Here is a 24,571-nt window from a genome sequence, read left to right as displayed (position 1 = left end):
ATGAACCAGTTGCTCTCATGACTGGATTTCCTTCATCTGCCTTAATGGAAGCTTAATGTCTTCAAAGCAAAAAGTAAACAACCACAAATATTTACGAATTGCTTTCATATGCTTCATAAACAAATGACTATAAAATCGCTTGCAAGTCAACTTTCGTATATTATTCAAAACAAACGCAGCAAGAAATAATAAGTATATATTACAATTTGTTGTTGTATATTTCCAAACGCAATTACACATTTAAATACCATTACTAACCAGACTCACCACCCTTGATTAATAGTCAAAGCAGATGAACAAATTATATGTTAAAGTAACAACAACAATTAGTTACACGCGTTAGTATATTCTTCAACAACAAACCAAATGTTATTGTTGTATTCTCTTTAAGCTTACTTCTTCAAAAATAAATCTCAGTCTCAATAAACACAATAATAATAATTAAAAACAGTTGTTTGTAAACAAGATAAACAATCGTGACACCTAATCTCAAAATATAAACAATGACATAGATAAGAAAATGTTTACTCGGTGTTTGTACCGCACACTAAACCTCCTCTACTTCCTGAAAAAACAAGGTATACAGTTTCACTCTGGTTCCAAATAGCTAATTACATTAAAATAGGTACCTATTGATTGCATACATCATTGCTTCATCCCATCTCTTTTTGCAGATTTCCTCCTACCCATAAAACACAAATTATATTTAATATATATGTATATATTAGCGGTTTCCATGCTCACCCACCCTAAAGCAAAGTTAATATTCCTTAATTAATTATAATTGTATTAATTTGTATCCTGTAAACAAACATGATGATATTAATTCTATTTATTATTTTCCTTTCTTCAGATTCCCATATACAGTGTGGATCTAAACTGGTCCTTTAGTAAGATTGATGAAGATGGGAACATTATCCTCTCCTCTGGTCTCTCTCTACCAATCATAACATCAATAGAGATTATGAACATACAGACAGAGCAAGGGAGAGAATTGAATAAACATGAAGTTAATGGAATATTAAACTATGTACAACACTCTCAAAGATTCAATACACTGATGTAAGTATAATTAATAGTTCTGTATATAATGTAAGTCATTAATTAATAACTACTTGATACTAATGATGTAAACAAGATAAGAATTTTTGATATAGTTATATTTAATAGTTACTGAAGGTTGTTTATTAATAGGTTTAGATAAATTTAGAAGTTAAACAAAACGAATGAAAGAGAAATTGGATAAAGAAATAAACTAACAATGAAAGAACAGTCATCTAGTGAGGAATATGATTAATAGGAGAGTAAAATAGAGACAAAATGAGACAGAAACACATAGAATTGACCTATAAATTCTTCAGAAGAATGAAATTTGTTAAAATAAAGCGATATGAGGACCTAGCTTACACTTAAAACAAATAATATATCTCATTAAAATAATAATAATCAAAAAGTAGGATGTCATTATATCAATATATGAGGCATCAATAATGCAGAAGTAAGAAGAAACTTTTTTTTTTGCCGAAAGCAACCTTTGATAAATATACACAAACTTTGATCATTTAGATTAACCAAAATATATTCATAATATAAAAAGGAAAAGAAAAAAAAAACTAAATGTTTTATCAGGACTCTTTCACTTCTTAATTAATATATGACTTAACTGGTCATTAATGCACATTGAAGTAAAAGTAAAAGCAAACAGCGATATCAATTATTCATGTTGTAATTTTTTTCATCAATTCATATGGAATATTACCATAGGTTTTCCTCTATCCACCCTTACAATCTTGAAGGACCACTTACTCTATTTATTATGTTTATAATACTTGGGTTATCTTGTTAATAACACCATTCATTGCAACGCCACTCCCACCCACCCACTCCCCCCACAATCCCACACCTACACACTCAGCAAGATCTCCTGTCATACTATTGTCGTCACTCTCTTCTGATTAACAACCTGTCTTCACCTCCTCCACTCCAACCCTTTGCTCCCTCACCCCCTCGAACCCTTCCCCACCCACCGCCCCATACAACAAAAAGCATATGATGTATGCATATTATTAACCCGCATAACATTACAGTCAATGCCTACACGTACAGTAGAGACCAATCAAACAGTCTATATTGTAAATAACACTCAAAATCACGTATATATTTTGCCTTTCTATTCTCATTGTTTGCAGTACAGTAGAAACAAAGACAGTACATCTGTTTATAGCTTGATATTTCAGAAGATTTTACTGTAGATGCTTTCTAACAGTGCAGTATTCTGCTCACCAACCCCCCCCCACCCCCGCCATTCACACACACACACACTGACACACACCCTCCCCCTCCCAAACCTACAAGGCCTATGACTCTTCCTTAATCTCTATTTACTATACATTGTGTTGTCACCAAATTTCCAGTTGCAAAATTTAGCCGTGTCATATATACCCAATACTGCACACATTTATATCATACATCTGTACGTTAAACATTTCTTCTCTTTTTTTCTACTCAGACAGTACACATTATTTTCTCCTAAAAGTCTGTTGAACTTATTTCACTTTTTTTATTTTTTACTTCTCTTGCTAATGATGTACACTGACTGTACTGACACTTTCAATAGTAACATTTTCTTTTGTTCAACACCTGTCAATCAAATACTTGAACAATACAATGAAAGAAGTGGTGTTCAATGTTACAGACGGCGCGTCCTTAATAAGAACACCTGGAATTTACTGACAAACAAGTACCTCGAGGTTGCCATGGATACGTCTAGACACTGTCTGGTTTTAAATCGTTGGTAGGCCTGCGTGATGTGTGAAGTTTTTTGAAGTAGAATTTGTTTGATATAAAGTAATAGATAAAGAAGCAAGAAAAGATAAGGCAATGAATGAAATAGATCAAGAAAAAAAAAAGGAAACCAAGGACACAGTGGTGGTGATGTTGATGGGAACGGTGATTGAAATGCAAATTGTGGTAAATATGGAAATATGATAAGAAAATAATGGTGATGACGGTCTCATAATGTTGATGGTGGTGATGATGATGGTGGTGATGATAAGACAGTGATGTTGGTGATAATGATGACGGTGATGACGATGGAGGGGATGACGATGGTGACGATGATGGTGTTGATTATCCCTACGATGATGATAAACATGATAACGATGTTAATGATCATGATGCAGATGGTGATGATGGTAATGGCGATGGTGATGGTGATGATGGCGATGGCGTTGATGATGATGATGATGATGATGGTGATAATGGTGGTGATCATGGTGATGATGATGGTGATGTTGGTGGTGATGGTGATGTTAATATTCATGATGATCGTGGAATCATATGGTGATGGTGGTCTTGGCGATAATGCTGGTAAAATTTTGATTATGGTTATGGTGGACACACACATGACCAGAACAGCGATGGTGATGATGGTGATGGTGGTCATGATGATTGTGATGTTGTGATGGCGATAATGTTGATGGTGGCGATGGTGATGATGGTGATGATGGTGATGTTAATAATCATAATGATCGTGGAATCATATGATGATGATGGTGACGGTGATAATAATTTGGATAATTATGCATATACTGTAATGATGATTTTGGGATCATATGGTGATGATAATGATGATGGCAATGTTGGTGCTGGTGATCATGATGGTAACAGTTTTTATTATGGTTATGGTGGTCACACAAATGACCAGAATGGCGATGGTGATAATGATGGTGGTGGAGGTGGTGATGATGATTGTGATTGTGGTAATGGCGATGATGGTGAATCGCGATGATTCTGGTGATAGTGATAGTGATGATGGTGATAATGGTGATGATGATGATGGTGATGATGATGATGGTGATGATGTTAATGTTGATGGTGGTGGTAGTTGTGTCGGTGGTGATGGTGAGGATATGGTTCTATGATGATGATGATGATGGTGATGATGTTAATGTTGATGGTGATGGTGGTGGTAGCTGTGTTGGTGGTGATGGTGATGATGGTGATCAATATGGTGTTGATGATTGTGATGGTGTGGATGATGGTGTTGATGATGGTGTTGATAGTGATATTGATGGTGGTGGTGGTAATGATGATGGTGGTTATGGTGATGATCGTTGAAATTATATGGTGATGATGATCATGGTGGTAGTCGTGATGGTGTTTGGTATTGTTATAATGGCGATGTTGGCGAATGGCGATGAAGGTGTTGATGGTGATGTAGACAGTGATGGTGGTGATAATGGTGATGGTGATGATTGTGATGATGATGATCATGATGATGATGGTGATGACCAAGATGGTGATAATGATGATGATGTTAATGTTGACGGTGATGGTGGTAGTGGTAGTTATGTTGGTGATGATGATGATGATGATGAGGATGATGAGGATGATGATGATGATGATGATGATGATGATGATGATGATGATGATGATGATGATGATGATGATGATGATGATGATGATGATGATGATGATGATGATGATGATGATGATGATGATGATGATGATGATGATGATGATGATGATGATGATGATCATCATCATCATCATCATCATGATCATCATGATCATCATGATCATGATGATGATGATGATGATGATGATCATCATCATCATGATCATCATGATGATGATGATCATGATCATGATGATGATGATCATGAGGACGACGACGACGACGACGACGACGACGACGACGACGACGACGACGACGACGATTGCAATGGTGTTGATGATGGTGTTGATGATGGTGTTGATGATGATGTTGATGATGGTGTTGATGATGATGTTGATGATGGTGTCGATAGTGATATTGATGGTGATGGTGGTGATGATGTTGTTGGTTTTATAGTGATGGTGGTGGTGAGTATCATGATGATGCTCGTGGAATCATATGGTGATGAAGATGATGGTGGTGATGATGATGATGGTGGTGGAGGTGTTGATGGTGATTTTGGTGTTGATGGTGATGTTAATAATTATGATAACTATCATGATGATGATCGTGGCATCATATGGTGATGGTGATGCTTACGATGATGACAACAATGATCATGATGGTGATAATGATGATGTTAATGATCATGATGTATGTGATGACGATCGTGGGATCATATGGTGATACTGATGACGACGATGGCGTGATGATGGTGATGGAGATCGTGATGATAAAAGTGGTGATGATTGTTATGGTGGTCACACAAATGACCTGATTAGCGACAAGGATGATGATGATAGTTACTATAGTGATGATATTTATAATGATTATGGTGATTAAGATAATGGTGATTGTGATGGTGATTGTGGTGATGGTGATTGTGGTGATGGTGATTGTGGTGATGGTGATTGTGGTGATGGTGATTGTGGTGGTGATGGTGATTGTGGTGGTGATGGTGATTGTGGTGGTGATGGTGATGGTGGTGGTGATGGTGATTGTGGTGGTGGTGATTGTGGTGGTGGTGGTGATTGCGGTGGTGATGGTGATTGTGGTGGTGATGGTGATTGCGGTGGTGGTGATTGCGGTGGTGGTGATTGTGGTGATGGTGATTGCGGTGGTGGTGATTGCGGTGGTGGTGATTGCGGTGGTGGTGATTGTGGTGGTGGTGATTGTGGTGGTGGTGATGGTGGTGATTATGTTGGTGGTGATTGTGGTGGTGGTGATTGTGGTGGTGGTGGTGATTGCGATGGTGGTGATTATGTTGGTGGTGATTGTGGTGGTGGTGATTGTGGTGGTGGTGATTGTGGTGATGGTGATTGCGGTGGTGGTGATTGCGGTGGTGGTGATTGCGGTGGTGGTGATTGTGGTGGTGGTGATGGTGGTGGTGGTGATGGTGGTGATTATGTTGGTGGTGATTGTGGTGGTGGTGATTGTGGTGGTGGTGGTGATTGCGATGGTGGTGATTATGTTGGTGGTGATTGTGGTGGTGGTGATTGTGGTGGTGGTGGTGATTGCGGTGGTGGTGATTGTGGTGGTGATTGTGGTGGTGGTGATTGTGGTGGTGGTGGTGATTGCGGTGGTGGTGATTGCGGTGGTGGTGATTGTGGTGATGGTGATTGCGGTGGTGGTGATCGTGGTGGTGGTGGTGATGATTGTGGTGGTGATGGTGGTGATTATGTTGGTGGTGATTGTGTTAGTGGTGATTGTGCTGGTGGTGATTGTGCTGGTGGTGATTGTGCTGGTGGTGATTGTGTTGGTGGTGATTGTGGTGGTGATGATTGTGGTGGTGGTGGTGATTGTGGTGTTGAAGATTGTGGTGATTTTGGTGACGTGATGGTGGTTATGGTGGTAATGGTGATGGTGGTGGTGGTGATGGTGATGGTGATAATGGTGGTGACGGTGGTGGTGGTGATGGTGATAGTGAATGGGATGATTAAGATGATAACTATGCAGATCTCCCAATTCTCTAAGTATCATTGCGTAGTAGGCAATGGAGATTAACAATGGTATCTGTTATGATACGATTCATTTCAAAGTTCATTCGAATCCAGCGTCTGATCATTTAGTCAGGTGGCTTAGCAACTTTAACGTTACCGGCTGGACAAAAGTACCAAATTTGGCATGGAGTTTCTTTTCGACCTATCTATCGATTTTATCCGTGGAACTTACTTAATCGGCTCCCAGTTTTCAAGATGGCGGCCAAAATCCAAGATGGCCGCCAGAAAAAAAGGAAATATCATATATCTGGCTGTAAAAATCAGAAATGAACAAATGAGGGGTCAATTCAGGTGTTTCCGGGGTCACTGAAACAGGTGATGGTCATGAAACGTTGCTTGGGTCACCCATTTCCAAAATGGCGGCCAATATAACAGAAAATGCACTTGTTGTCACTGTTAAAGGTCAGCGGAAGTGCATGTAGACTTGACTTTGAAGATTCTGATTCTTTTTGATTAGCATTGAAAATCCAACCACCAGACTGACTTTTAGTCGATGCAGTGTGAAAATTAGACAGATTTACTATTACGTAATGTTTTTGTGACGCCGAGGGGGGAAGCAAAGGATAACGCAAAATTTAAATTTTCAGAACTCTGCCACTTAAGAACGGCTAATCCGATTTGAATGAAAAGTTACAGAATTTTGAAGAATTTATATTTGCAAGCATTTATTGAATTTGAAGAAAACATTAACTTGATCTTTTCATTTATGGAGGAAGAAAAATCGGCAATTACTGTGTAAACTCAATAGCAACATTCATTTCGTTCCCCTCTTGACGTCAACGGACCCGGATATTCAATTTAAGTGACACAGAAACTCAAAATTCGGTATTTGGGGTTATGAAATACATTCTTTCATCTACGTAAGTTTCAAATCAATGTGCTGCACTTAAAGTTACCTTCAAAAATGTAAGTTTACACTTCCACTGACCTTTAACTACATTCTGGAAATATTCGGGAATTCTGTCTATGCTGTTTCAATACGATGTTCCTTTACCAGACAGTTCACAGTCGATGTACACTATATGGATAAACATGTGCATCGGCAAAGAGATGTGCAAGGCATCTGGCCCACCCTCCTCCTTGATTCTACGAAGTGAGTCACCAATCTGAGTATACACCCCCGAAGGGCGTGTCGCCTTTGGCCGGTTATTGGAAATGGATCCGGGCCAGTGGTGGCGAAAAAGAAACCCACCCAGAACCTAACAAAAAAGGCAAAGGGAAACGAAGGATTCTCAAACGCAACGAAAACAACTTTCAAAGGAGAAAGCGCAGTTAAGATGGAAGGTGGACCAAACCAAGCCCACCGCTCAAGGGTATCTTTTACAGAACGGTCCTTTTGACGAGGTTTGGTTTGCGCTTTCCCCAAATGAAATCAAAAATGATCCTCTCCAATCTCACCAATGCATGATCCGGTGCAGCGACCACCGTACCATGGTACCAAAGGAGACTGAGGAAGAATAAAACGATAAACAACTGTAAACTTCCCAGGGAGGGAGAGCCACCTCCGACTGAATGTGTCGAGCCTTGACTCCACCTCATCAGCCTTCTCGGCCCAAATGGTGGCCTCCGCGGCACCATAACCTAGCCAGATGCCATTTACCCTGATCATGACATCTGACCAAGTAGCATCGAATGGGAGAGATTGTCCGTGCCAACCTCCTTAACGCAGCCTTTTGGTCTTGGACTTGTTAAGTCTGCCCGCTTGTAACTCTAGCCCCACTCGGTACATTGAAGGGTTGAAAACCCAAGCATCTGACCAGCGAGGTACTGAGCGTTTCGCTGGAGAGAACATACAACAACGGGGAGAGGGGACAACCCTGACGGACTCCCCTTCGAACCGGGAAGGGACCAGAAGTTAATTCGTTAACATTGACCATGCTCGAGACGTCCTTATATAGTAACGAGAGCCAATGAATAAACACTGAGTTCAATCCGAAGGACTCTAAGGTTCTGAACAGAAAGTCGTGATCTACCATGTCAAAGGCCTTCTCCTGGTCCAAGGAGACCAGTGCACATGGTAAATCACGACCTTTAACAAACTCGATCAAGTCCCTCATCAACCAGAGGTTATGTTGAATACACTTGCCTCGCACAGCACAAGTCTGGGGAAGACCTACAATATCCGGCATCACATCCGCTAAGCGATTTGCTAATGCTTTGGCCAGGATTTTGTAGTCCACAGTTGACAGCGTTATTGGACGCCTATTCGGGTCTAAAGGGTCTCCCGACTTCGGGAGGAAAACAATATTTCCAGCCCGCTGTGTTTGGCCTTATGTAATTCAACTGGAAAGAGGTAGCCAAAACGTCTCTCAAGTCCCCACCGAGAACCTCCCAGAAGATCCTATAGAACTCAGCAGGGATCGAGGCCATCGAGTCCGGGGGACTTTCCCTTTTTCATCGCTGCTACCGCTGTCCAGAGCTCACCAACGGAGAGATTCGAAACCAAGCTATCGTTTTTACTATGAGGGGGGGGGGGGGGGGGCTTGTCTATACCAGACAACAAGTCTTCCTGGAGATCCTCGCTAACAGCAGCCCTGGAGTACAGGTTCGAAAAGAACGACCTAATACCTTAGATGACTAGTGACCTGACTTAGCTTGTGTTGTTCGCAGAATTGACGTTGTGTTACTGAAGGGTGCACAATCGTACAAAATCTCCCAATGAGTCGGTATTCACATCTGGTCGGTTTTCCCTCAAGTTACCCTATTATATAGTTGACTCATAATTAGTCTTACATGACACTCGTAACTCCCATATAATAACGGGCTTTGCGACGGTGTCTATCCACGGTCGATCACACCTCAAAGTTCCCAAATAAGTCCTAAGTGGCTTCCTGAGCCAAAGTGTCACAATTAGAATACCAGCCATAACATATAGTCAGGGTGCTAGCCCGGTTTCATTTATACGTTTAAGGACGGAAGGTTGATGGTCCCGATCAGTAAAGGGCACAGGGGGTCTGGGGAATGAATATATATGAAATTTCCTTTTTTTCAGGCGGTAATCTTAGATTCTGGCCGCCATCTTGGAAGTGGGTGACCCAAGCAACGTGTCATGACCATCTCCTGTTTCAGTGACCCCGGAAACACTTGAATTGACCCCTCATTTGTTCATTTCTGATTTTTACAGTCAGATATATGACATTTCCTTTTTTTCTGGCAGCCATCTTGGATGTTGGCCGCCATCTTGGAAATGGGTTGCCCAAGCAACATGCCATGACCATCATCTGTTTCAGTGAACCCCGGAAACACCTGAATTGACCCCTCATTTGTTCATCTCCGATTTGTACAGCCAGATATATGACATTTTCTTTTTTTCTGGCGGCCATCTTGGATTTTGGCGGCCATCTTAAAAAATCGGAGCTGATCAAGTGGGTTCCACGGATAAAATCAATAGATTGGTCGGAAAGAAACTCCATGCCAAATTTGGTACTTTTGTCCGGCCGGTAACGTTAATCCAAAAATTTGTTGCTAAGCCACCTGACTAATTATGGAGTCTCTGATTCTGTCTCTTTGTTAGTTAAATTTTCTTATACTTTATTCATCAGGTTTCAGTACTGTCTGCTGCCTCCTTATACATCGACGCATGGTTTGTTCAACTTAATATCAAAGAAAGTTAAAGGTAAAGTAACACTAATTATTGATTGATTAGTTATTGATTGATTATTTTCTCTTACCTGTACATATAGTTGTTTGTTTTTTCTTCTCGTAAATCAAGAACATTAAAGATACAGTTTAGATTATGTTCAAACCGGCCAGAATAGGACCATTTCTTCTATTTACACAGAGGAAGAAAGATATTTAACAAATGAGTGGCATTGCTGGGAAAGAGTTTTGGAACAATTTTAATAAATCAGTTAAGTTTACTGTAATGTACTGAACGCACAGAAAAAAAAACAAACAGAGATTTCAAAGAATTACAAACATCAATAAAGCCTAGCCCATGTACAGTACACTCAAATGGCTACTACATAGTATAACAGTGAGGGGAGCTTGAATATGTAAACATTAACGAGAATGATCTCTCTCTCTCTGAAATAAGATAAGATAATGACGTGTTTTGAATGCCTATTAAATCGTCGTGGAAATTTTGAACGGGATATGGGAAAGGGGAGGGGGACCTAGTGTAGTTGGTTGGTGAGAGTGAAGAATAAATCACCCAGGCTAAACATGTTTAATACAATGGCATCCCAAAACAACGTAGCTGGTACCCTGAATCTGATGCAAAAACTTTCAAAGTTCCTATTGAAGACGTTCTAGACTAAATGCAATTGGCACACCTGCGGTATGGTTTCACAAAAAAAATTAAAATAACAACATAATACAGAGTAAAACGTGAAATAATTCTCCTAGCGTTAAAATAAAGGAAGCAGTACCACCAGTAGTCAAAAATGGTGAAGAGCGAACATAACACAAGTAAAATGTAGCGTGCTCATGTTTTTATTAGGATATTCCATATCATAGCGCTGATCAATTTACCGATATCTGTCTATAAAGGATCATATATTGTATGCAACCTTCAAGCTTTAAGGATAAATGCTCAGTTATATGATTGCTTTCAAATGGTCAACTTGTTTTATTTTGGTGATCTGTAATGTTTATGAGCAATGTCATAAATTTCAGAGAGAGGTATGAAACATGAAGTTAGAATAAACACGACATTTCAGTTGTAATAACGTTAGATTTCGGATTTTTTTTTTAATAGACATAATATTCAAAATTTCAATTCAAAAAACATACATTTCTTAATTTCAATAATTGCAATAATAGCACAAGTAAAAGACAGTAAAATACAGCTCTTTGTAAAATTGTTAAACTATTACAACCTTATTAGACGCTAATGAAATTGAGATAAAAGACGTTAAATTGTGCACAATGCAATGAAAGGAGAAAGCCACATTCAGTGACTGAGGGCGCTCTGACCCCAAAATACTCGAGACAGATAACTGTTTTAAAATGTGTCACAACAAAATTACTTAATGGACTTAAACAATCAAAGAAAACTATCAAATTAATTTCACGGACCGGTCTGATAAGCATACTGTATGAATTACTCAGTTTAAAGAGCTGCCTTTTGCATGAAATATCTAAGGAATTCAACTGGTAACTGTTTATGCCTCAGTACCTAAATCTTTGGAAGTTTGACCTGATCCAAACATAGATTATAACATTGACTTCCGTTCTGTCTTATATAATCGTGTTTGTTTGTTGAAACTTATTACCTACCCCAATTCTGCTTTTTTCATCTATATTTCAGTTTTCTGGAGTCCTTATGGATCAAGCAAAGGGTACTACATACTAAATCTCCAGTCTGGTCGTTGGGAGCTGACATTTGGACGTTCTATACTGTTCCCGGTAATTGTCTCTAGTTGTTTATTTTAATAGGAACCCTTCATGGTCCAATTCACTAAACGAGAACCGCCGAAAGGAAATTATTTTAAACCAATGCTGGTCATTTCAAAGAAAAAATTGGAGATTATTATTATATTGCACCCACTTAACTATATTATGGCGGAAACAGCTCAGAAGTTTTTATGTTCTGCGATTTAAGTGACGCAGAAGTAACATCAAGCTAAGATATAAATAAGCATGTTAACTAACTTTATTGTGTGATATGTCATCGAAGGTAGATATAAGGGATTTTGAGGTATACCGACGTTTGGTGACAGATAAACAGTGCCGCTTCACTATGCTTTTAGAAGGAAGTACACTTTGAAAAGGCTGTCAACGAGATGTTTGTTATCTGAGATATTTCTCACAACAGTCGACATTGTGTACAGATTTATGGTTATGTTAGTTTATAATGTAATAGAGAGTAGTAAGGTGGGCAATGAATCATAATCTATCACTCTGTAAATGATTCAGTAATCATTGTCACCACAACGACATTACTGGTGGGGGTAAGGGGTTGGGGGAGTGGGGAGGGTGGTTGGGAGAGTTAGGGTTAGGGATTGACGGGTCGGACGAGATAAATGTTTTGAAGAGATTATCGATCGAAGTTGCGTATTATGAAAGTGAATCATTATCCTTAGCACGGAATGTTTGCTCTATGTGTATTGTTGTTACATGTGCTCGAAGTAAGAATATTCAATTTGCTTACATTGTCGAGCGATAGTAAAAGCATGCGTTTTATTGCTAAAATTTTCTAAAATGTGTTGTGATGATGATGACGATGACGATGACGATGGCGATGGCGATGGCGATGGCGATGGCGATGGCGATGGCGATGGCGATGGTGATGATGATGATGATAATATTGGTGGTGATAATGATGACGGTGGTGATGATGGTGGTGATGATGATGGTGTTGATGATGCTGATAGTGATGATGATAGTGTTAAAGGTGATGGTGGTGATGGTGGTAATGGTGAAATCATGGTGATGATGATGATGATGATGATGACGATGACGATGACGATGGCGATGGCGATGGCGATTTTGACGGTGATAGTGATGATGGTGATTATGATGATGGTGATGGTTATAATGATGATGATGGGTGACGGTGATGGTTATCGTGATGATGGTGGTGAGTTTAGTGGTAATAGTGATGGTGATTGTGATGAAGTTGAGGGTGATGTTGGTGGTGGTGAGTGTGAAAACGGCGGTGGAAATGATGAAGGTTATGATGATGGTAGTTATTGTGATAATGGTGATGGGAATGATGATGGGAATGGTGATGTTGCTGATGGTGGGGGTGATGATATTTCTGGTGGTGATGTTGTTGGTGGAGATGATAGTGATGATGATTTTGTTGGTTCATGGTGATGATAATTGTGTTGATGATGTTGTTTATGTTGATAGTGATGATTGTGGTAATGGTGAAGGTAATGTTAACAATCACGATGATTATCATGATGATCAATTTGGAATCTTATGTTGATGACTGTGATGACGTTGATGGTGATGATGATAGTGATGATGTTGACGGGGATGTTGATGGTCGTGATGGTGGTGGTGATGACGGTGATGCTGTTAATGATCATCGTGATGATGTTGGTGATTATAGTTATGGTGTTGATAATGATGATGGTGGTGGTGGTTGTAATGATGTTGGTAGTAATGGTGGTAATAATGGTGATGGTGATGATGTTTGTGATGGTGATTATGATGATGGTGATGAAAGTGATGGTGATGGTGGGAATAATGATGGTAAATCACGATGGTGGTGGTGAAGGGGATGATTTGGTGGTGATGGTCGTAAGGATCTTGTTGCTAATGATGGTGAGGATGATGATTTCGATGATGGTGATGATGGTGATTGTGATGATGGTGATAATGATGATCATGGTGGTACTGGTGATGGTGGTGATGATGGTGGTGATGATGGTGGTGATGATGTTGGTGACGATGGTGATGTTGATGATGATTATGGTGGTGATCATGGTGATGGTGGTGGTGATGATGATGACGCTGGTGATGGTGATGATGGTGATGTTAATACTCATGTTGCTTATCATCATGATAATGATGGGATCATATGTGATGACGATGATGATGATGATGTAACTGATGATAATGCATATGATGATGATCGTGATCACAAGGTGATGAGGATGACAACGATCGTGGTAGGTGATGAGGGTGATGGATTTCATGTAGAAGTATTGATGGTGGTGGTGTTGGTGAGGAGGAGGAGGAGGAGGAGGAGGAGGAGGAGGAGGAGGAGGAGGAGGAGGAGGAGGAGGAGGAGGAGGAGGAGGAGGAGGAGGAGGAGGAGGAGGAGGAGGAGGAGGACAAGGAACTGCTCCTACTTGCTATGGTATAGCTAACGATATATTTCATTTTTCGCAAACTTATACAGTTGCTTATTTCGCTATCAATATCTATATTATTCCTACTGGACAACACTATCATTTTACTGGGAAAATAATTAAAAGTTGTTTGTATTTGTTCTCATCTCCATTCATATTTCCTTATTTATAGACGAAATCCATTGGGGATGAATTGACAGAAGCAGAATATCATCAAGAGGTAATGTTATGCAAATAGTGAATATTATACTTCATTTGGTAAATCGGTCAGTATGATACATACATATATATGTGTACAGTGAGATACCTGTGTCATTCCAGATTTAATAGCCACACATTAAATCAATTAAAGCCATAGCACATGTTCCTTAGTAAACATTTATACTTTATTCATTGGTTAAACACAATCTACTTCCAACAATACACTTTTTACATGTAGGCGTTGGTACATGTTCAACAAGATCTGGTTGATTAACACGACGTCTTTACGGTATCATATCATCAAATACGCGTTTATTAATAAATAAAAGTAAGAACAAAATATATAAAAAAAATCCCTGAAAATTCAAAGTTTTTGTTTTCAATTAACGTTTTGGTGACTTGCTTTAGGCAGACAAATAAACTATGCAGACACTTTGGGTAATCAAATTTATTTAATATCAAAGAATTATAATGCACCGACGATGGATTTAAACGCTGACATGAAAAACTGTACCTGTATTCTGTTTTAATTCATTATTTTGAAGGTTTTTTATACACACTGTAGGATGGATAGGGTGGTATGTGAATAGTAAAATCTGAATGTGGGTATATCATTATCGTTGACTGTAAACATGATTAAATCTAGGTTAACAAGTCTACAGTCGTATCAGAATGTTGGTGGAAGAATTGCAGGTAAATTGAGCAGCGGACCAGTGAAATAATAAGTTTAATTTAATTGTTTGAGGTTCTTATCTTGGTATAAAAATGTGGCTATATGTGACAGCGGACTATAGTATACTGTTTATATAAATGAAATGGTTTAGTTCGAGAGGTTTGTGTGACTAATTGCTGTGTGATTACAAACTACCTTATATTAGTTAAAGACTAATTATGGTGATAGGAAGTCGATTCAAAATTGATGCTATTCATTATATGTATATATTGCTTTATGTGTTGTGAGAGAAGGAGTCGCAGTTAAACAGAGGCATTGCATTCATCGCTTAGAGCAGTCTTGGGATAAATATAATTTCTGCTGGCGGGGAGGAGTGACGGCGAGGGCATTTGAATGTGTTATCTCATGTTTACCTTGTTTCATTTCTTTTTGGATTTTCTTCAGGTGAAAAGCTTCCGTCATCGCTACAGGTAAGGAAATAGTACTAATAGGGAGCAAGTTCAAAACACTACAAACAAACATAGAAAGGTTTTGTTTCATCCAAACATAGAACGTATCATTATATCCACAGCATTGCACCTACATAATTACAATGTCACTCGTGTGAAACTGTTGTATATCTAAGTAAATGTCAAGGTTTAAAGTATGAATTTGTAATTAAAACAACATTAACTAATGCTAGTGCAAATTTGAAATGGTGACTCTGAATATTGTTAATGACATGGATCATTATTGGCATTAGAAACAATGATAAACATGCGATGACCGTTTAGACCAATCAATTAAAATTGAGATATTGATTTGTTTACTGTTTAGACACATTACTGTAGTTGCGTATGACATTTCATTTAAGTGTATTATATAAGTATAGATCAAAGCAATTTATCAACTTAATTAATTACCATTTGTTGAAATTACTTCTTCAATTCAAGGTGTAACTCAAAGTCGTTTACAAATATAAAGAATTTTCAGTTGTAAAAATATAGCAATGTCAAGTGACAGCATGAGAGGAGAAAGGGTTGTTTGGGTCTGTTTCTGCAATTTTGTAGCCTTTTTATTTTTTTATTTTTTGAAAGAATGCCAGAGAGGGTACGGCAAGTCATGTAAACAACTTACAAACGTTTCGATCATAGGTTTTTATAAAGCTTCCTTATCAACGAGGCTAACATAGACCAGACTAACTTACAATGTGTAAAATTATTGTACATTAATTAAAACACAGAATTGATACCCGAATCTGAATTCGATACCCCTCTCATTAGACCACTCCACGGTGGACAAAACAGTAATGTATCAATCGGCTCCCTCGTCACAGTTTCAATCTGAAACTTATTACTGCTTCTTAAGATATTGATTTGAATAGGTTTACCTTTTCAAAGCCACTGTGGCTCTAAGTTCCATTTACCATGTAGCTACCAATTGCAGAAAACGTAGAGTAATTGATAATTCACTAATTAAACAACTCGGAAAGCAAAAACTCATAGCTGATATGATCATAAGATGTCAATATGTTTTATATGTTAACTTGGAAGTACTGGTGACTATTTTATGTACTATAAATGATATAAGAGTGTTTAGATATATTGGGAATCATAATGTACTAGTTGATCTTACTTTATTCTATACAGAGATTTCGCATGGCAGCAGACTTGGATAGTCTCGAGAGGAAACCGAGATCTTGAAACAGAATAAGAAGATTACGATACGGTGTCAAGTACAGATGAAATTGGTGTAAATATTACACTAAGGTGTTACCCCCAAAGAGTTCAGTCTTCCACCACATGACTTCATTGCAGAAAGCTGCGGTTGCGTGCATAAGATATCAGAGGTGGTGATAAATTGCTTCTCGTGTAAGGGGGTTTTGAGGTCGTTGTCCCTGAACAGCAACCGCTTAGGGTTCAATTGGGCATTAATACCTCATCATTGGAATATTAATTAAGTCTATAATAAGGTCTAATGGCTAGGTTTTGCTAGTAAATAAGTTGTTGAAAGGGTGTGTAACTAACACTTAACAGAGGTCTTATTTTCTCAAGACTGAATGTAAGCACATCCACAACTGAACCATTTACCCTCGCATGACGGAAGATGAGGGGGCATTGACTTATTTTCACCCAACCCTTAACGCACGCCACTGGGAAGTGGTATGAACGACTGTAGAATCACAAGAAGCATTTACAGCACAATTACAGAATGTACATTAAGTGTTATATTATTGGTATGTTGCCAGGCACCTTTATTCAACTGAGTTCTATGCGAGAAGAACTAATGAATCAAATTAAGTTTGGTATCAGGTTTGCTCAATTTATATTGAATTCGCTACAGTATTAACATATCATAGTTATAAGCTTTTCTCGGTTGTTATATGAAGGGTCAAGAACCTTTATGATAGAACGTGTACCAAAGGAAGAGTCGTGTCTCTGTGAACGTTAATCCACTTCCTTTCTAGGGTGTGGGGTCCTTCCCTTAAAAACAGACACTAAGAATACAAATGGAGCAGGTTTATTTTTGATTATAAATTAGGTTTATAATGAGGTCTTAAGACAAGTCCCTACAACGTAAAGTATTTGGACAAGATCAGTTATTTAAAATAATCGATCCTCAACATCATTTAATGTCACATAAATATTCATTGTTTAACAAAAAGAGGCAACATGCTCATGTACTTTATACATGTGTAAAAAGCAGAAGCTACTATTTGTCACGTGATCTCAGGTCCATATTCATAACATATCAATAGTCAGCTGCCAAATTTCCAATGTTGTAACAGTGGCTTAGGAAGCTATAAAGAAGTGTGGGACAGAAAACTACTGTAGTATTCACCACTAGTAGAAATATGTAGATTATATAGTGACTGCGACGGGTTGCCAGAAATATGTTATGGCTAAATGACTACATTACCTAAACTACACGAGTGTCAGTGTTTCATTTAAAGTTTGATATTTCCTGCACCCCCTACCCCCTCCCCACCTAATCGCATATTAGAGCATTTGAGGTACACGAAATTAAAAATAATTGTTCGATGCCTGACACTTTCTTTTGTAAATATAAGTGATCCGTTTGAAAGATTAAGCATGACTGTCATGGAGTGCATCGATTCCCTAAGTTTAATGTGAGGGGCCAGAGACACTCCTGCCCCCATTTATCAAAGTGAAGAAGATTGGGTAACGGTCCATTTGAACTTGTCCTACTTTTATGTTTAACTTTTATTTCATTATTTGAATAAACAAATTATATACTCACCTATTTGATTCGGCCGTAGATTAGCATAATAATACAATTATGAAATGAGCTCAATTCCTACTTTGGAGCTCAATGTGTAATGAATGTGTTCGTTTCTAATCACACTTTTTCTTTTCGTTGTCAAGAGTGATAAGACCTTATATGTTCCTTTTAAATTCTTACGTATTTTAATTAGCTTTCTTATTATTTGTCGTCTTTGTTTTTTCAAGTTTTGCCTTTTCTTATATAGTGTCTTCCTGAAGAGAACTAAACATGTACAATGAGAATATATATCTCATTATTTCTAAGAACTTCTATTATTACAATAAACAAGACGGCTACAGAATCAGATATGATTTTCTTTTAATAAAAAAAGTAATGAGACGTAAAAATTTGATATAAAGACATGATGCAACATGATCCGTTTGGTAAAATATATCAGATGCAATTCGTCTTTTTAGCTTTATTTTGTTACTTTGTAATTGCTAAATAAAAATGTTTTTTATTAAGCTTTGATTTTATTTGATATTGCTTTCCTGTAAAGAAATGGAAAATGTAGTTTTCCCCCGACATTATATAAACTTACTTTAGCTTCTAAGTAATAAATAAAACGAAACAAATATATAACTTCAATTTTGCAATTTGAATCAAATTAAATTTCAAAAATACAAAAATAATAAGACTTAACTTTTTATCAATGTTATGAGTGTATTTATCGATCAGTAAATAAACTAAACAGAATCAACCTATTTAATTATATTTTGTCTCTTTTGAATAGTTTTGCTTCTGCATTTTACGCCTAGAGAGCAGGTATCGGTACCATAATTTTGAAGTTCGTTAAAATTTACATTAATACAATAAATTAATTAAACCCACGTTACCTACATACCCACGTTATATATATATATATATATATATATATATATTAAACTAGTCTATCAACCAATATTTGCTGCGTAATTACAAATATAAATGGTTCTTTGTGTCAGCCTCTACACCAGATAAGTGATATGGCCCTGTTGTGTCGAGCGTGGCATATTTGTGACAATGTGGCTAATACTAATACATACAAATAAATCTACGATGGAGTTATTGCGACGCTCCATGATCTGACCTTTATGTTTCGGGGCTTAATACGTCTAGAAGGACATTTGTAGTTTTACATCATTAGTGATAATTTGACGTTAAATGGGATCGAATGACTTGTTGCGATATTAGTTGTTGCTCTTCACTCGACATGACAATACATGACTTGTGAATTCCCTTGAATTGTGACATTCATAAGTAAACTATGATAGCCTTGAGTGAATATTTATTTCTTGAAGTTGTAAAGAAATGGAAAGACAGGCAATGCACTTTATAAAAGATATTACGTTCACTCTCAGTTTATTGCACCATTTATTTAAGGTTAAGCACTGTTGTAAGATGTTCTAAGATATCCAAGCATATTCAAAGTGATGTAAACTACAAACTTAGCAATGGGCCAGCATGCAAACAGGGAAACATTGACTGTGTCAAGTTATGAGTAATTCTTTCACAAATGCCGATAATTTATATTCAATATTTATTGACCCATCGTAGTTTGATGGTTCATTGACTGGTTTTTAAATGTGCTTTATTACTTACTGTTAACATTATCAGCGATTAGTGTTAGAATGTTTTTGCCGATGTGGTTGCCGCCCTGCCCCACAATATCATAAAGCTCAGGCAGTCCCCCCTCGACCAAATCCATGGACCCCAAATATTGCTCTTATTTGTGTGTGTGTCTCCCCTACTTCCATAATAGCCAATGTTCGGTGGGGACGAAGGGTAGGCAGATCTTGCAGAGTATATGTAAACTTTATGTTAATATGTGTAGGCTATTGTGATGAACAAAAAGAGATTATCCATTACTAGGTTGATTGTGTTAAATGGTGGGAAAGTGCCAGTTACACGATGCAAAAATCAAAACAACTATTATATGGACTCCATCTGTGCCGTCAGTCGGGAACTATTTTGGTAAGTAGCCCCCTGTCCCACTTTTCTGAACATTAATTTACACAAAATTAAAAATTATGTATAAGCACAATCTTGCTTTAAAACATTATCATGTATAAAATGTATTGCCTCATACCTCAGAAAGCACCGTTTGCTGAAGTCTTAGCTTTTTTTGTTCTTTTCGTAGGAGGCTCATACAGGCGCTCCTATAATGGGTGATCACTTCAGCAACCCCTTTGACAAACCCACCCTCTTTAAATCTCGTCATATACCTCTACCTTCTATCAAGATTCAAATGCCGTTAGCTATAAATTAATTTAAGTAATTCGCCATATTTAATTCACTTACATACTACAACGCCATTGTGTTACCCCTCCTAAAGAAGCCATCTCTCGACCCTTCGGTAGAGAACAACTACAGACCGATATCAAATCTCACCTTCCTCAGGAAAGTCATCGAGATAGTAGTTTTGAAGAAGCTGGTCTCGCACGTACATCTGTGGACAAAACTTAGACGAGACGTTCCAATCCGCGTACAAATCGCAACACTCCACAGAGGCCGCTCTGATCAGGATACAGGACGATTTATCGTGCATCCTCGACCGCAACAACGCTGCGCTGTTGGTCCTCTTGGACCTCAGTGCAGCTTTTGATACTGTGAACCATGCAAAGTTGTTGGAGACTCTCCAATCCTCAATCGGAATAACTGGAAAGGCCCTCGATTGGTTGGCATCGTATCTCAGATACCGGCAGCAATGCGTTTCATAGAACCGGAAGTTGTCCGATCCCCGCCGAACTAATTACGGCGTACCCCAAGGATCCGTTCTAGGGTCAGTTCTTTTTGCCCTCTACACTCAACCTCTGCAGTACATCATAAAGCGCCATGGATTATCCTACCACCGTTGCGCCGATGATATACAGTTGTACACAGAGTATGATCCAACCGACCCGTTGAGCTCTGAAGCAGCTGTGGACAGAGTGCAAAACTGCATCATGGACATCAGTAACTGGCTATAATCTCAAACTTCACAGTGATAAAACTGAATTACTAAATGTCTCATCCTCCCGTCACCTGTTACGTCACGGTCGATTATTACTCAATATCGATGGATATTCCATCAGACCATCTCAGTGTGTCAGAGTACTCGGGGTTATTCTCGATGAACATCTCTCAATGGCCAATCAAATATCAAGTGACATCAAATCATGCAACTTCCATCTTCGCAATATTGGGATGGTCCGCAAGTACCTTACTACAGAAGCCTGCAAGACAGCAGTACAAAGTCTAGTAGTATCTCGAATGGACTTCTGTTGCAGTTTACTCGCAGGTGTCCTGCAAACCAAATCCGGAGGCTTCAAGTGCTCCAAACTAGAGCGGCTCGCATTATTGCAAGGGTGAGTCCTCGTGATCACATCTCACCAGTTCTGGCGAATCTGCAGTGGAATCCGTGTGACTACACGGTTAGATTCCGAATCCTGACGTTTGTCTACAAGTGCCTTAGCCAGTCGTCACCGGCCTACATACGTGACCTCATCACCCAGTACCAACCGCGTCGCACACTTCGTTCATCATCTGACAAGTCTATTCTGGCGTCGAAACCTTCCAGCAAGAGAATTGGAAACCATGCCTTCAGTCACACTGCTCCTGAACTAAGGAACAAACTCCCGTCAAAAATAGTTCCCCGACTGCCCTTTTGATTCCCGATTGCCCGTAAATGAACACATGTGAAGACATGCTTTTTAGAAAATCATTACTCGAGATAGGAATACACTAGAGAGCTTCCCATAGCTTTATTTTGCACATAAGACAGCCTGCATCAATAAACAACCTTTTACGGAGGGGGTTACATGGACTTTTTTTTTTTTTTTTTGTCTTCAAAGATTTGTTTACATTCAAAACACCGGTCGTTTTGACCTTTTTTTCAAAAAAATCGTGAGAACAGTGAAAAATGTCAGTCAACTGACCCTATCTCATACAACTAGCTAAGACATACAAGGAATCAAATCAGGAGCCTCAGAGGCATATGTAGAGAGATGGCTCTATATTTGGGGAAAATATGTCGTTTTTCGGTCTATGTTAACGCCAAAAAACGGTCAACTTTCCGAAAATATTTCTCCCGAATGCCTCACCCTACAGAAAAGATTTTTAGCTCTCCAGAAGCGCCACACTGAACTTCAACTCTACATAGAAACAATTAAGCAATAGCGCCTCCACTTTGTGAGTAGTCCCTAGCAATTCAACTCGAGCATTTCTACGGTATAGAATTTCGGTCAACCACAGTTGATATGCTTAGCGTCGTTAGGGTCAATTCAATCACTCACGTAATTGAAACGGTAACTATTTAGCACATATTATCATGGCCAAATACTTCTAAGAGGCGTTAGACCTCCAGCCTTTGGAGAAGAAGATTCTGACGATGAAATTCTGAAATTCTGATACGGTAAGCCGCATAGTTGCACACTGTATGTACTATGTATTGTGTATGTAGCGCAATTGGTATATATAGACTTACCGTTACGCGTGGCTACCAATGTATTACAGAATACATTTGTTTGTTTGGAGGGGGAAAATCAGTCATATTCCTCACATTCAAACATCAAATTATATTTTACTAATGAAATAACATGTCTTGAACTCATCAAACTATCAAAAGTCCAGCAAATTTCATCAAAATAATTTCAAATGGGCAAAAAAAGTACATTGTTTGTATCATAACCTCATTTACATATTTGCATATCTAATTAGCTTAATTAGAAAAAAATATAACAATTAAAACCTCATTTCAATACCTATCTGTCAATACTTGGGTCCCTATTGACAAAATGAACATATTTTAAGTAATTACAATGTGTAAATATTTTCCCCCAGGGGGACAATTATATTGTCACAACATGGGTTTAAGGGGTTAAAATGAATTTGTGAGGGTAAAGTCTAAGGTTCGGCCCGGTTTTCAGTTGTGATGTTATACATGATGTTGTTAACAAATGCATAACATGTAATATTGATTAGTTTGTGATATAGTTGGGAAAATTATGAAAATTATCTTGTAAATTACTTTAAAAGTACCCTTTTCTTTAATTATATAATATTTCAATTATCCATATCTCGTTATCGTACATTTTCTTTATAACTTCTGTTATCGAATATGAAAATGTCATGGTTCATATCTGAAGGGAAACATATATGTTTTTTTTGTTTTTTTTTAAATGGGCAAGTGGTTTGCTAGGTGTTTCTCTACATGTCATGTTACATCCACAGCTACTCACAATTTAACTAGAGGTTTTTCATCTGTTACCTTCATTTTTAAGATCCCAAAAATAAAGTAAGTAATATGTCAATGAAGGTCACTAGATAGTTGTTTTAATACTTAAAATAAAAGATAAATTCCATTTCAAATCTCTTCTCCGCTGTTAAGAGACCGGTAAAAAACACCAATGTTTAATAACACTACTGGACCTCTTGGAGTTGTCCGTGTACAAATCGCATCAGAAGAATTGAACAAAAAACTTTGCAAATGAGACTTCTGAACATTTACACTACCATCCCTAACATACAGTAAAACTCCATCACCAATACCATTATGAGTGTCCCTCCTGTCCTGGCGATACACAACATACCATGGGTAAGAAACCTCATCACTATTAATGTCGTGCATTTAGTAAGCATAAATACAAATATTTAGACATTTTGCAATAGATAAACAAACTTTCAGCTGCATAATAAGTGCATACCATCTTCAGAGTAAAACCACTAACCATGGCTGAAAATCGGATGCAATTATTTTTGGTTTTGGTAATAAATGGCGAGATTACAGGGTGAAAGAGGGCAGTTGCCCGCACCCCACTTGTTTGCAGACTTTAAGCTTGAATTTAATTCGATTGTGTTGGTAATTTGGTTGGTTAAGACACCAATTTGGACAACTCTGTGACACTTTTATACTTATTTATTTTACTTACAAAGGCTTTAAAAAAGATCGACCCATTGTATCGATTCCTATTTAAATCCACAACGCACTACGGTGCTAGCTTAATACTATCTGTACCTATATGACAACATCATATAGGCCAATGCCCTTTAAGATTATCCATTTTGGCTGTATTTGAATTATGAGAGAAACACTGATTTGTAGACAGTTGTTAACCGGTTAACCATCTATAAGAGTATCAACAGGCGACGTTCAGCCCTTAATTATTGAACCACATTACATCTATATATTTTTTGAAAACAACAAAAGTTCTCAAAAGTGAAGGAAACAGCCCCATAGATCCAGGTTAAACAACAACTCCCGGTTCTGCTCATGATCTTATTTGTGTTT

The 24,571-nt window shown here is 38.1% G+C and overlaps 3 protein-coding genes across 4 annotated transcripts in view; 2 read left to right on the top strand and 1 right to left on the bottom strand.

Annotated features, from left to right (window-relative positions):
* The window catches only part of LOC139982302 (uncharacterized), a 150,758-nt gene that overhangs the window by 28,903 nt on the left and 97,284 nt on the right, over window positions 1–24,571 (top strand). For both annotated transcript variants that reach the window (XM_071995002.1, XM_071995001.1), the window contains exons 8-10: window positions 854–1,062; window positions 9,981–10,054; window positions 11,690–11,787. In XM_071995002.1, coding sequence (XP_071851103.1) covers window positions 854–1,062; window positions 9,981–10,054; window positions 11,690–11,787 — 381 coding nt within the window. The remainder of the gene's footprint in view (window positions 1–853; window positions 1,063–9,980; window positions 10,055–11,689; window positions 11,788–24,571) is intronic.
* The window catches only part of LOC139982309 (uncharacterized), a 540,410-nt gene that overhangs the window by 484,941 nt on the left and 30,898 nt on the right, over window positions 1–24,571 (top strand). The gene's annotated exons all lie outside the window — the stretch shown is intronic.
* Window positions 3,442–4,877, bottom strand: LOC139983773 (uncharacterized). The gene is given in 2 exon segments (XM_071997550.1): window positions 3,442–3,564; window positions 4,263–4,877. Coding segments are annotated over 2 exon segments (738 nt in total).

Source organism: Apostichopus japonicus, chromosome 16, assembly GCF_037975245.1.
Source record: "Apostichopus japonicus isolate 1M-3 chromosome 16, ASM3797524v1, whole genome shotgun sequence".
Classification (NCBI taxonomy): Eukaryota; Metazoa; Echinodermata; class Holothuroidea; order Aspidochirotida; family Stichopodidae; genus Apostichopus; species Apostichopus japonicus.
This window is presented reverse-complemented; position numbering and strand designations above follow the sequence as displayed.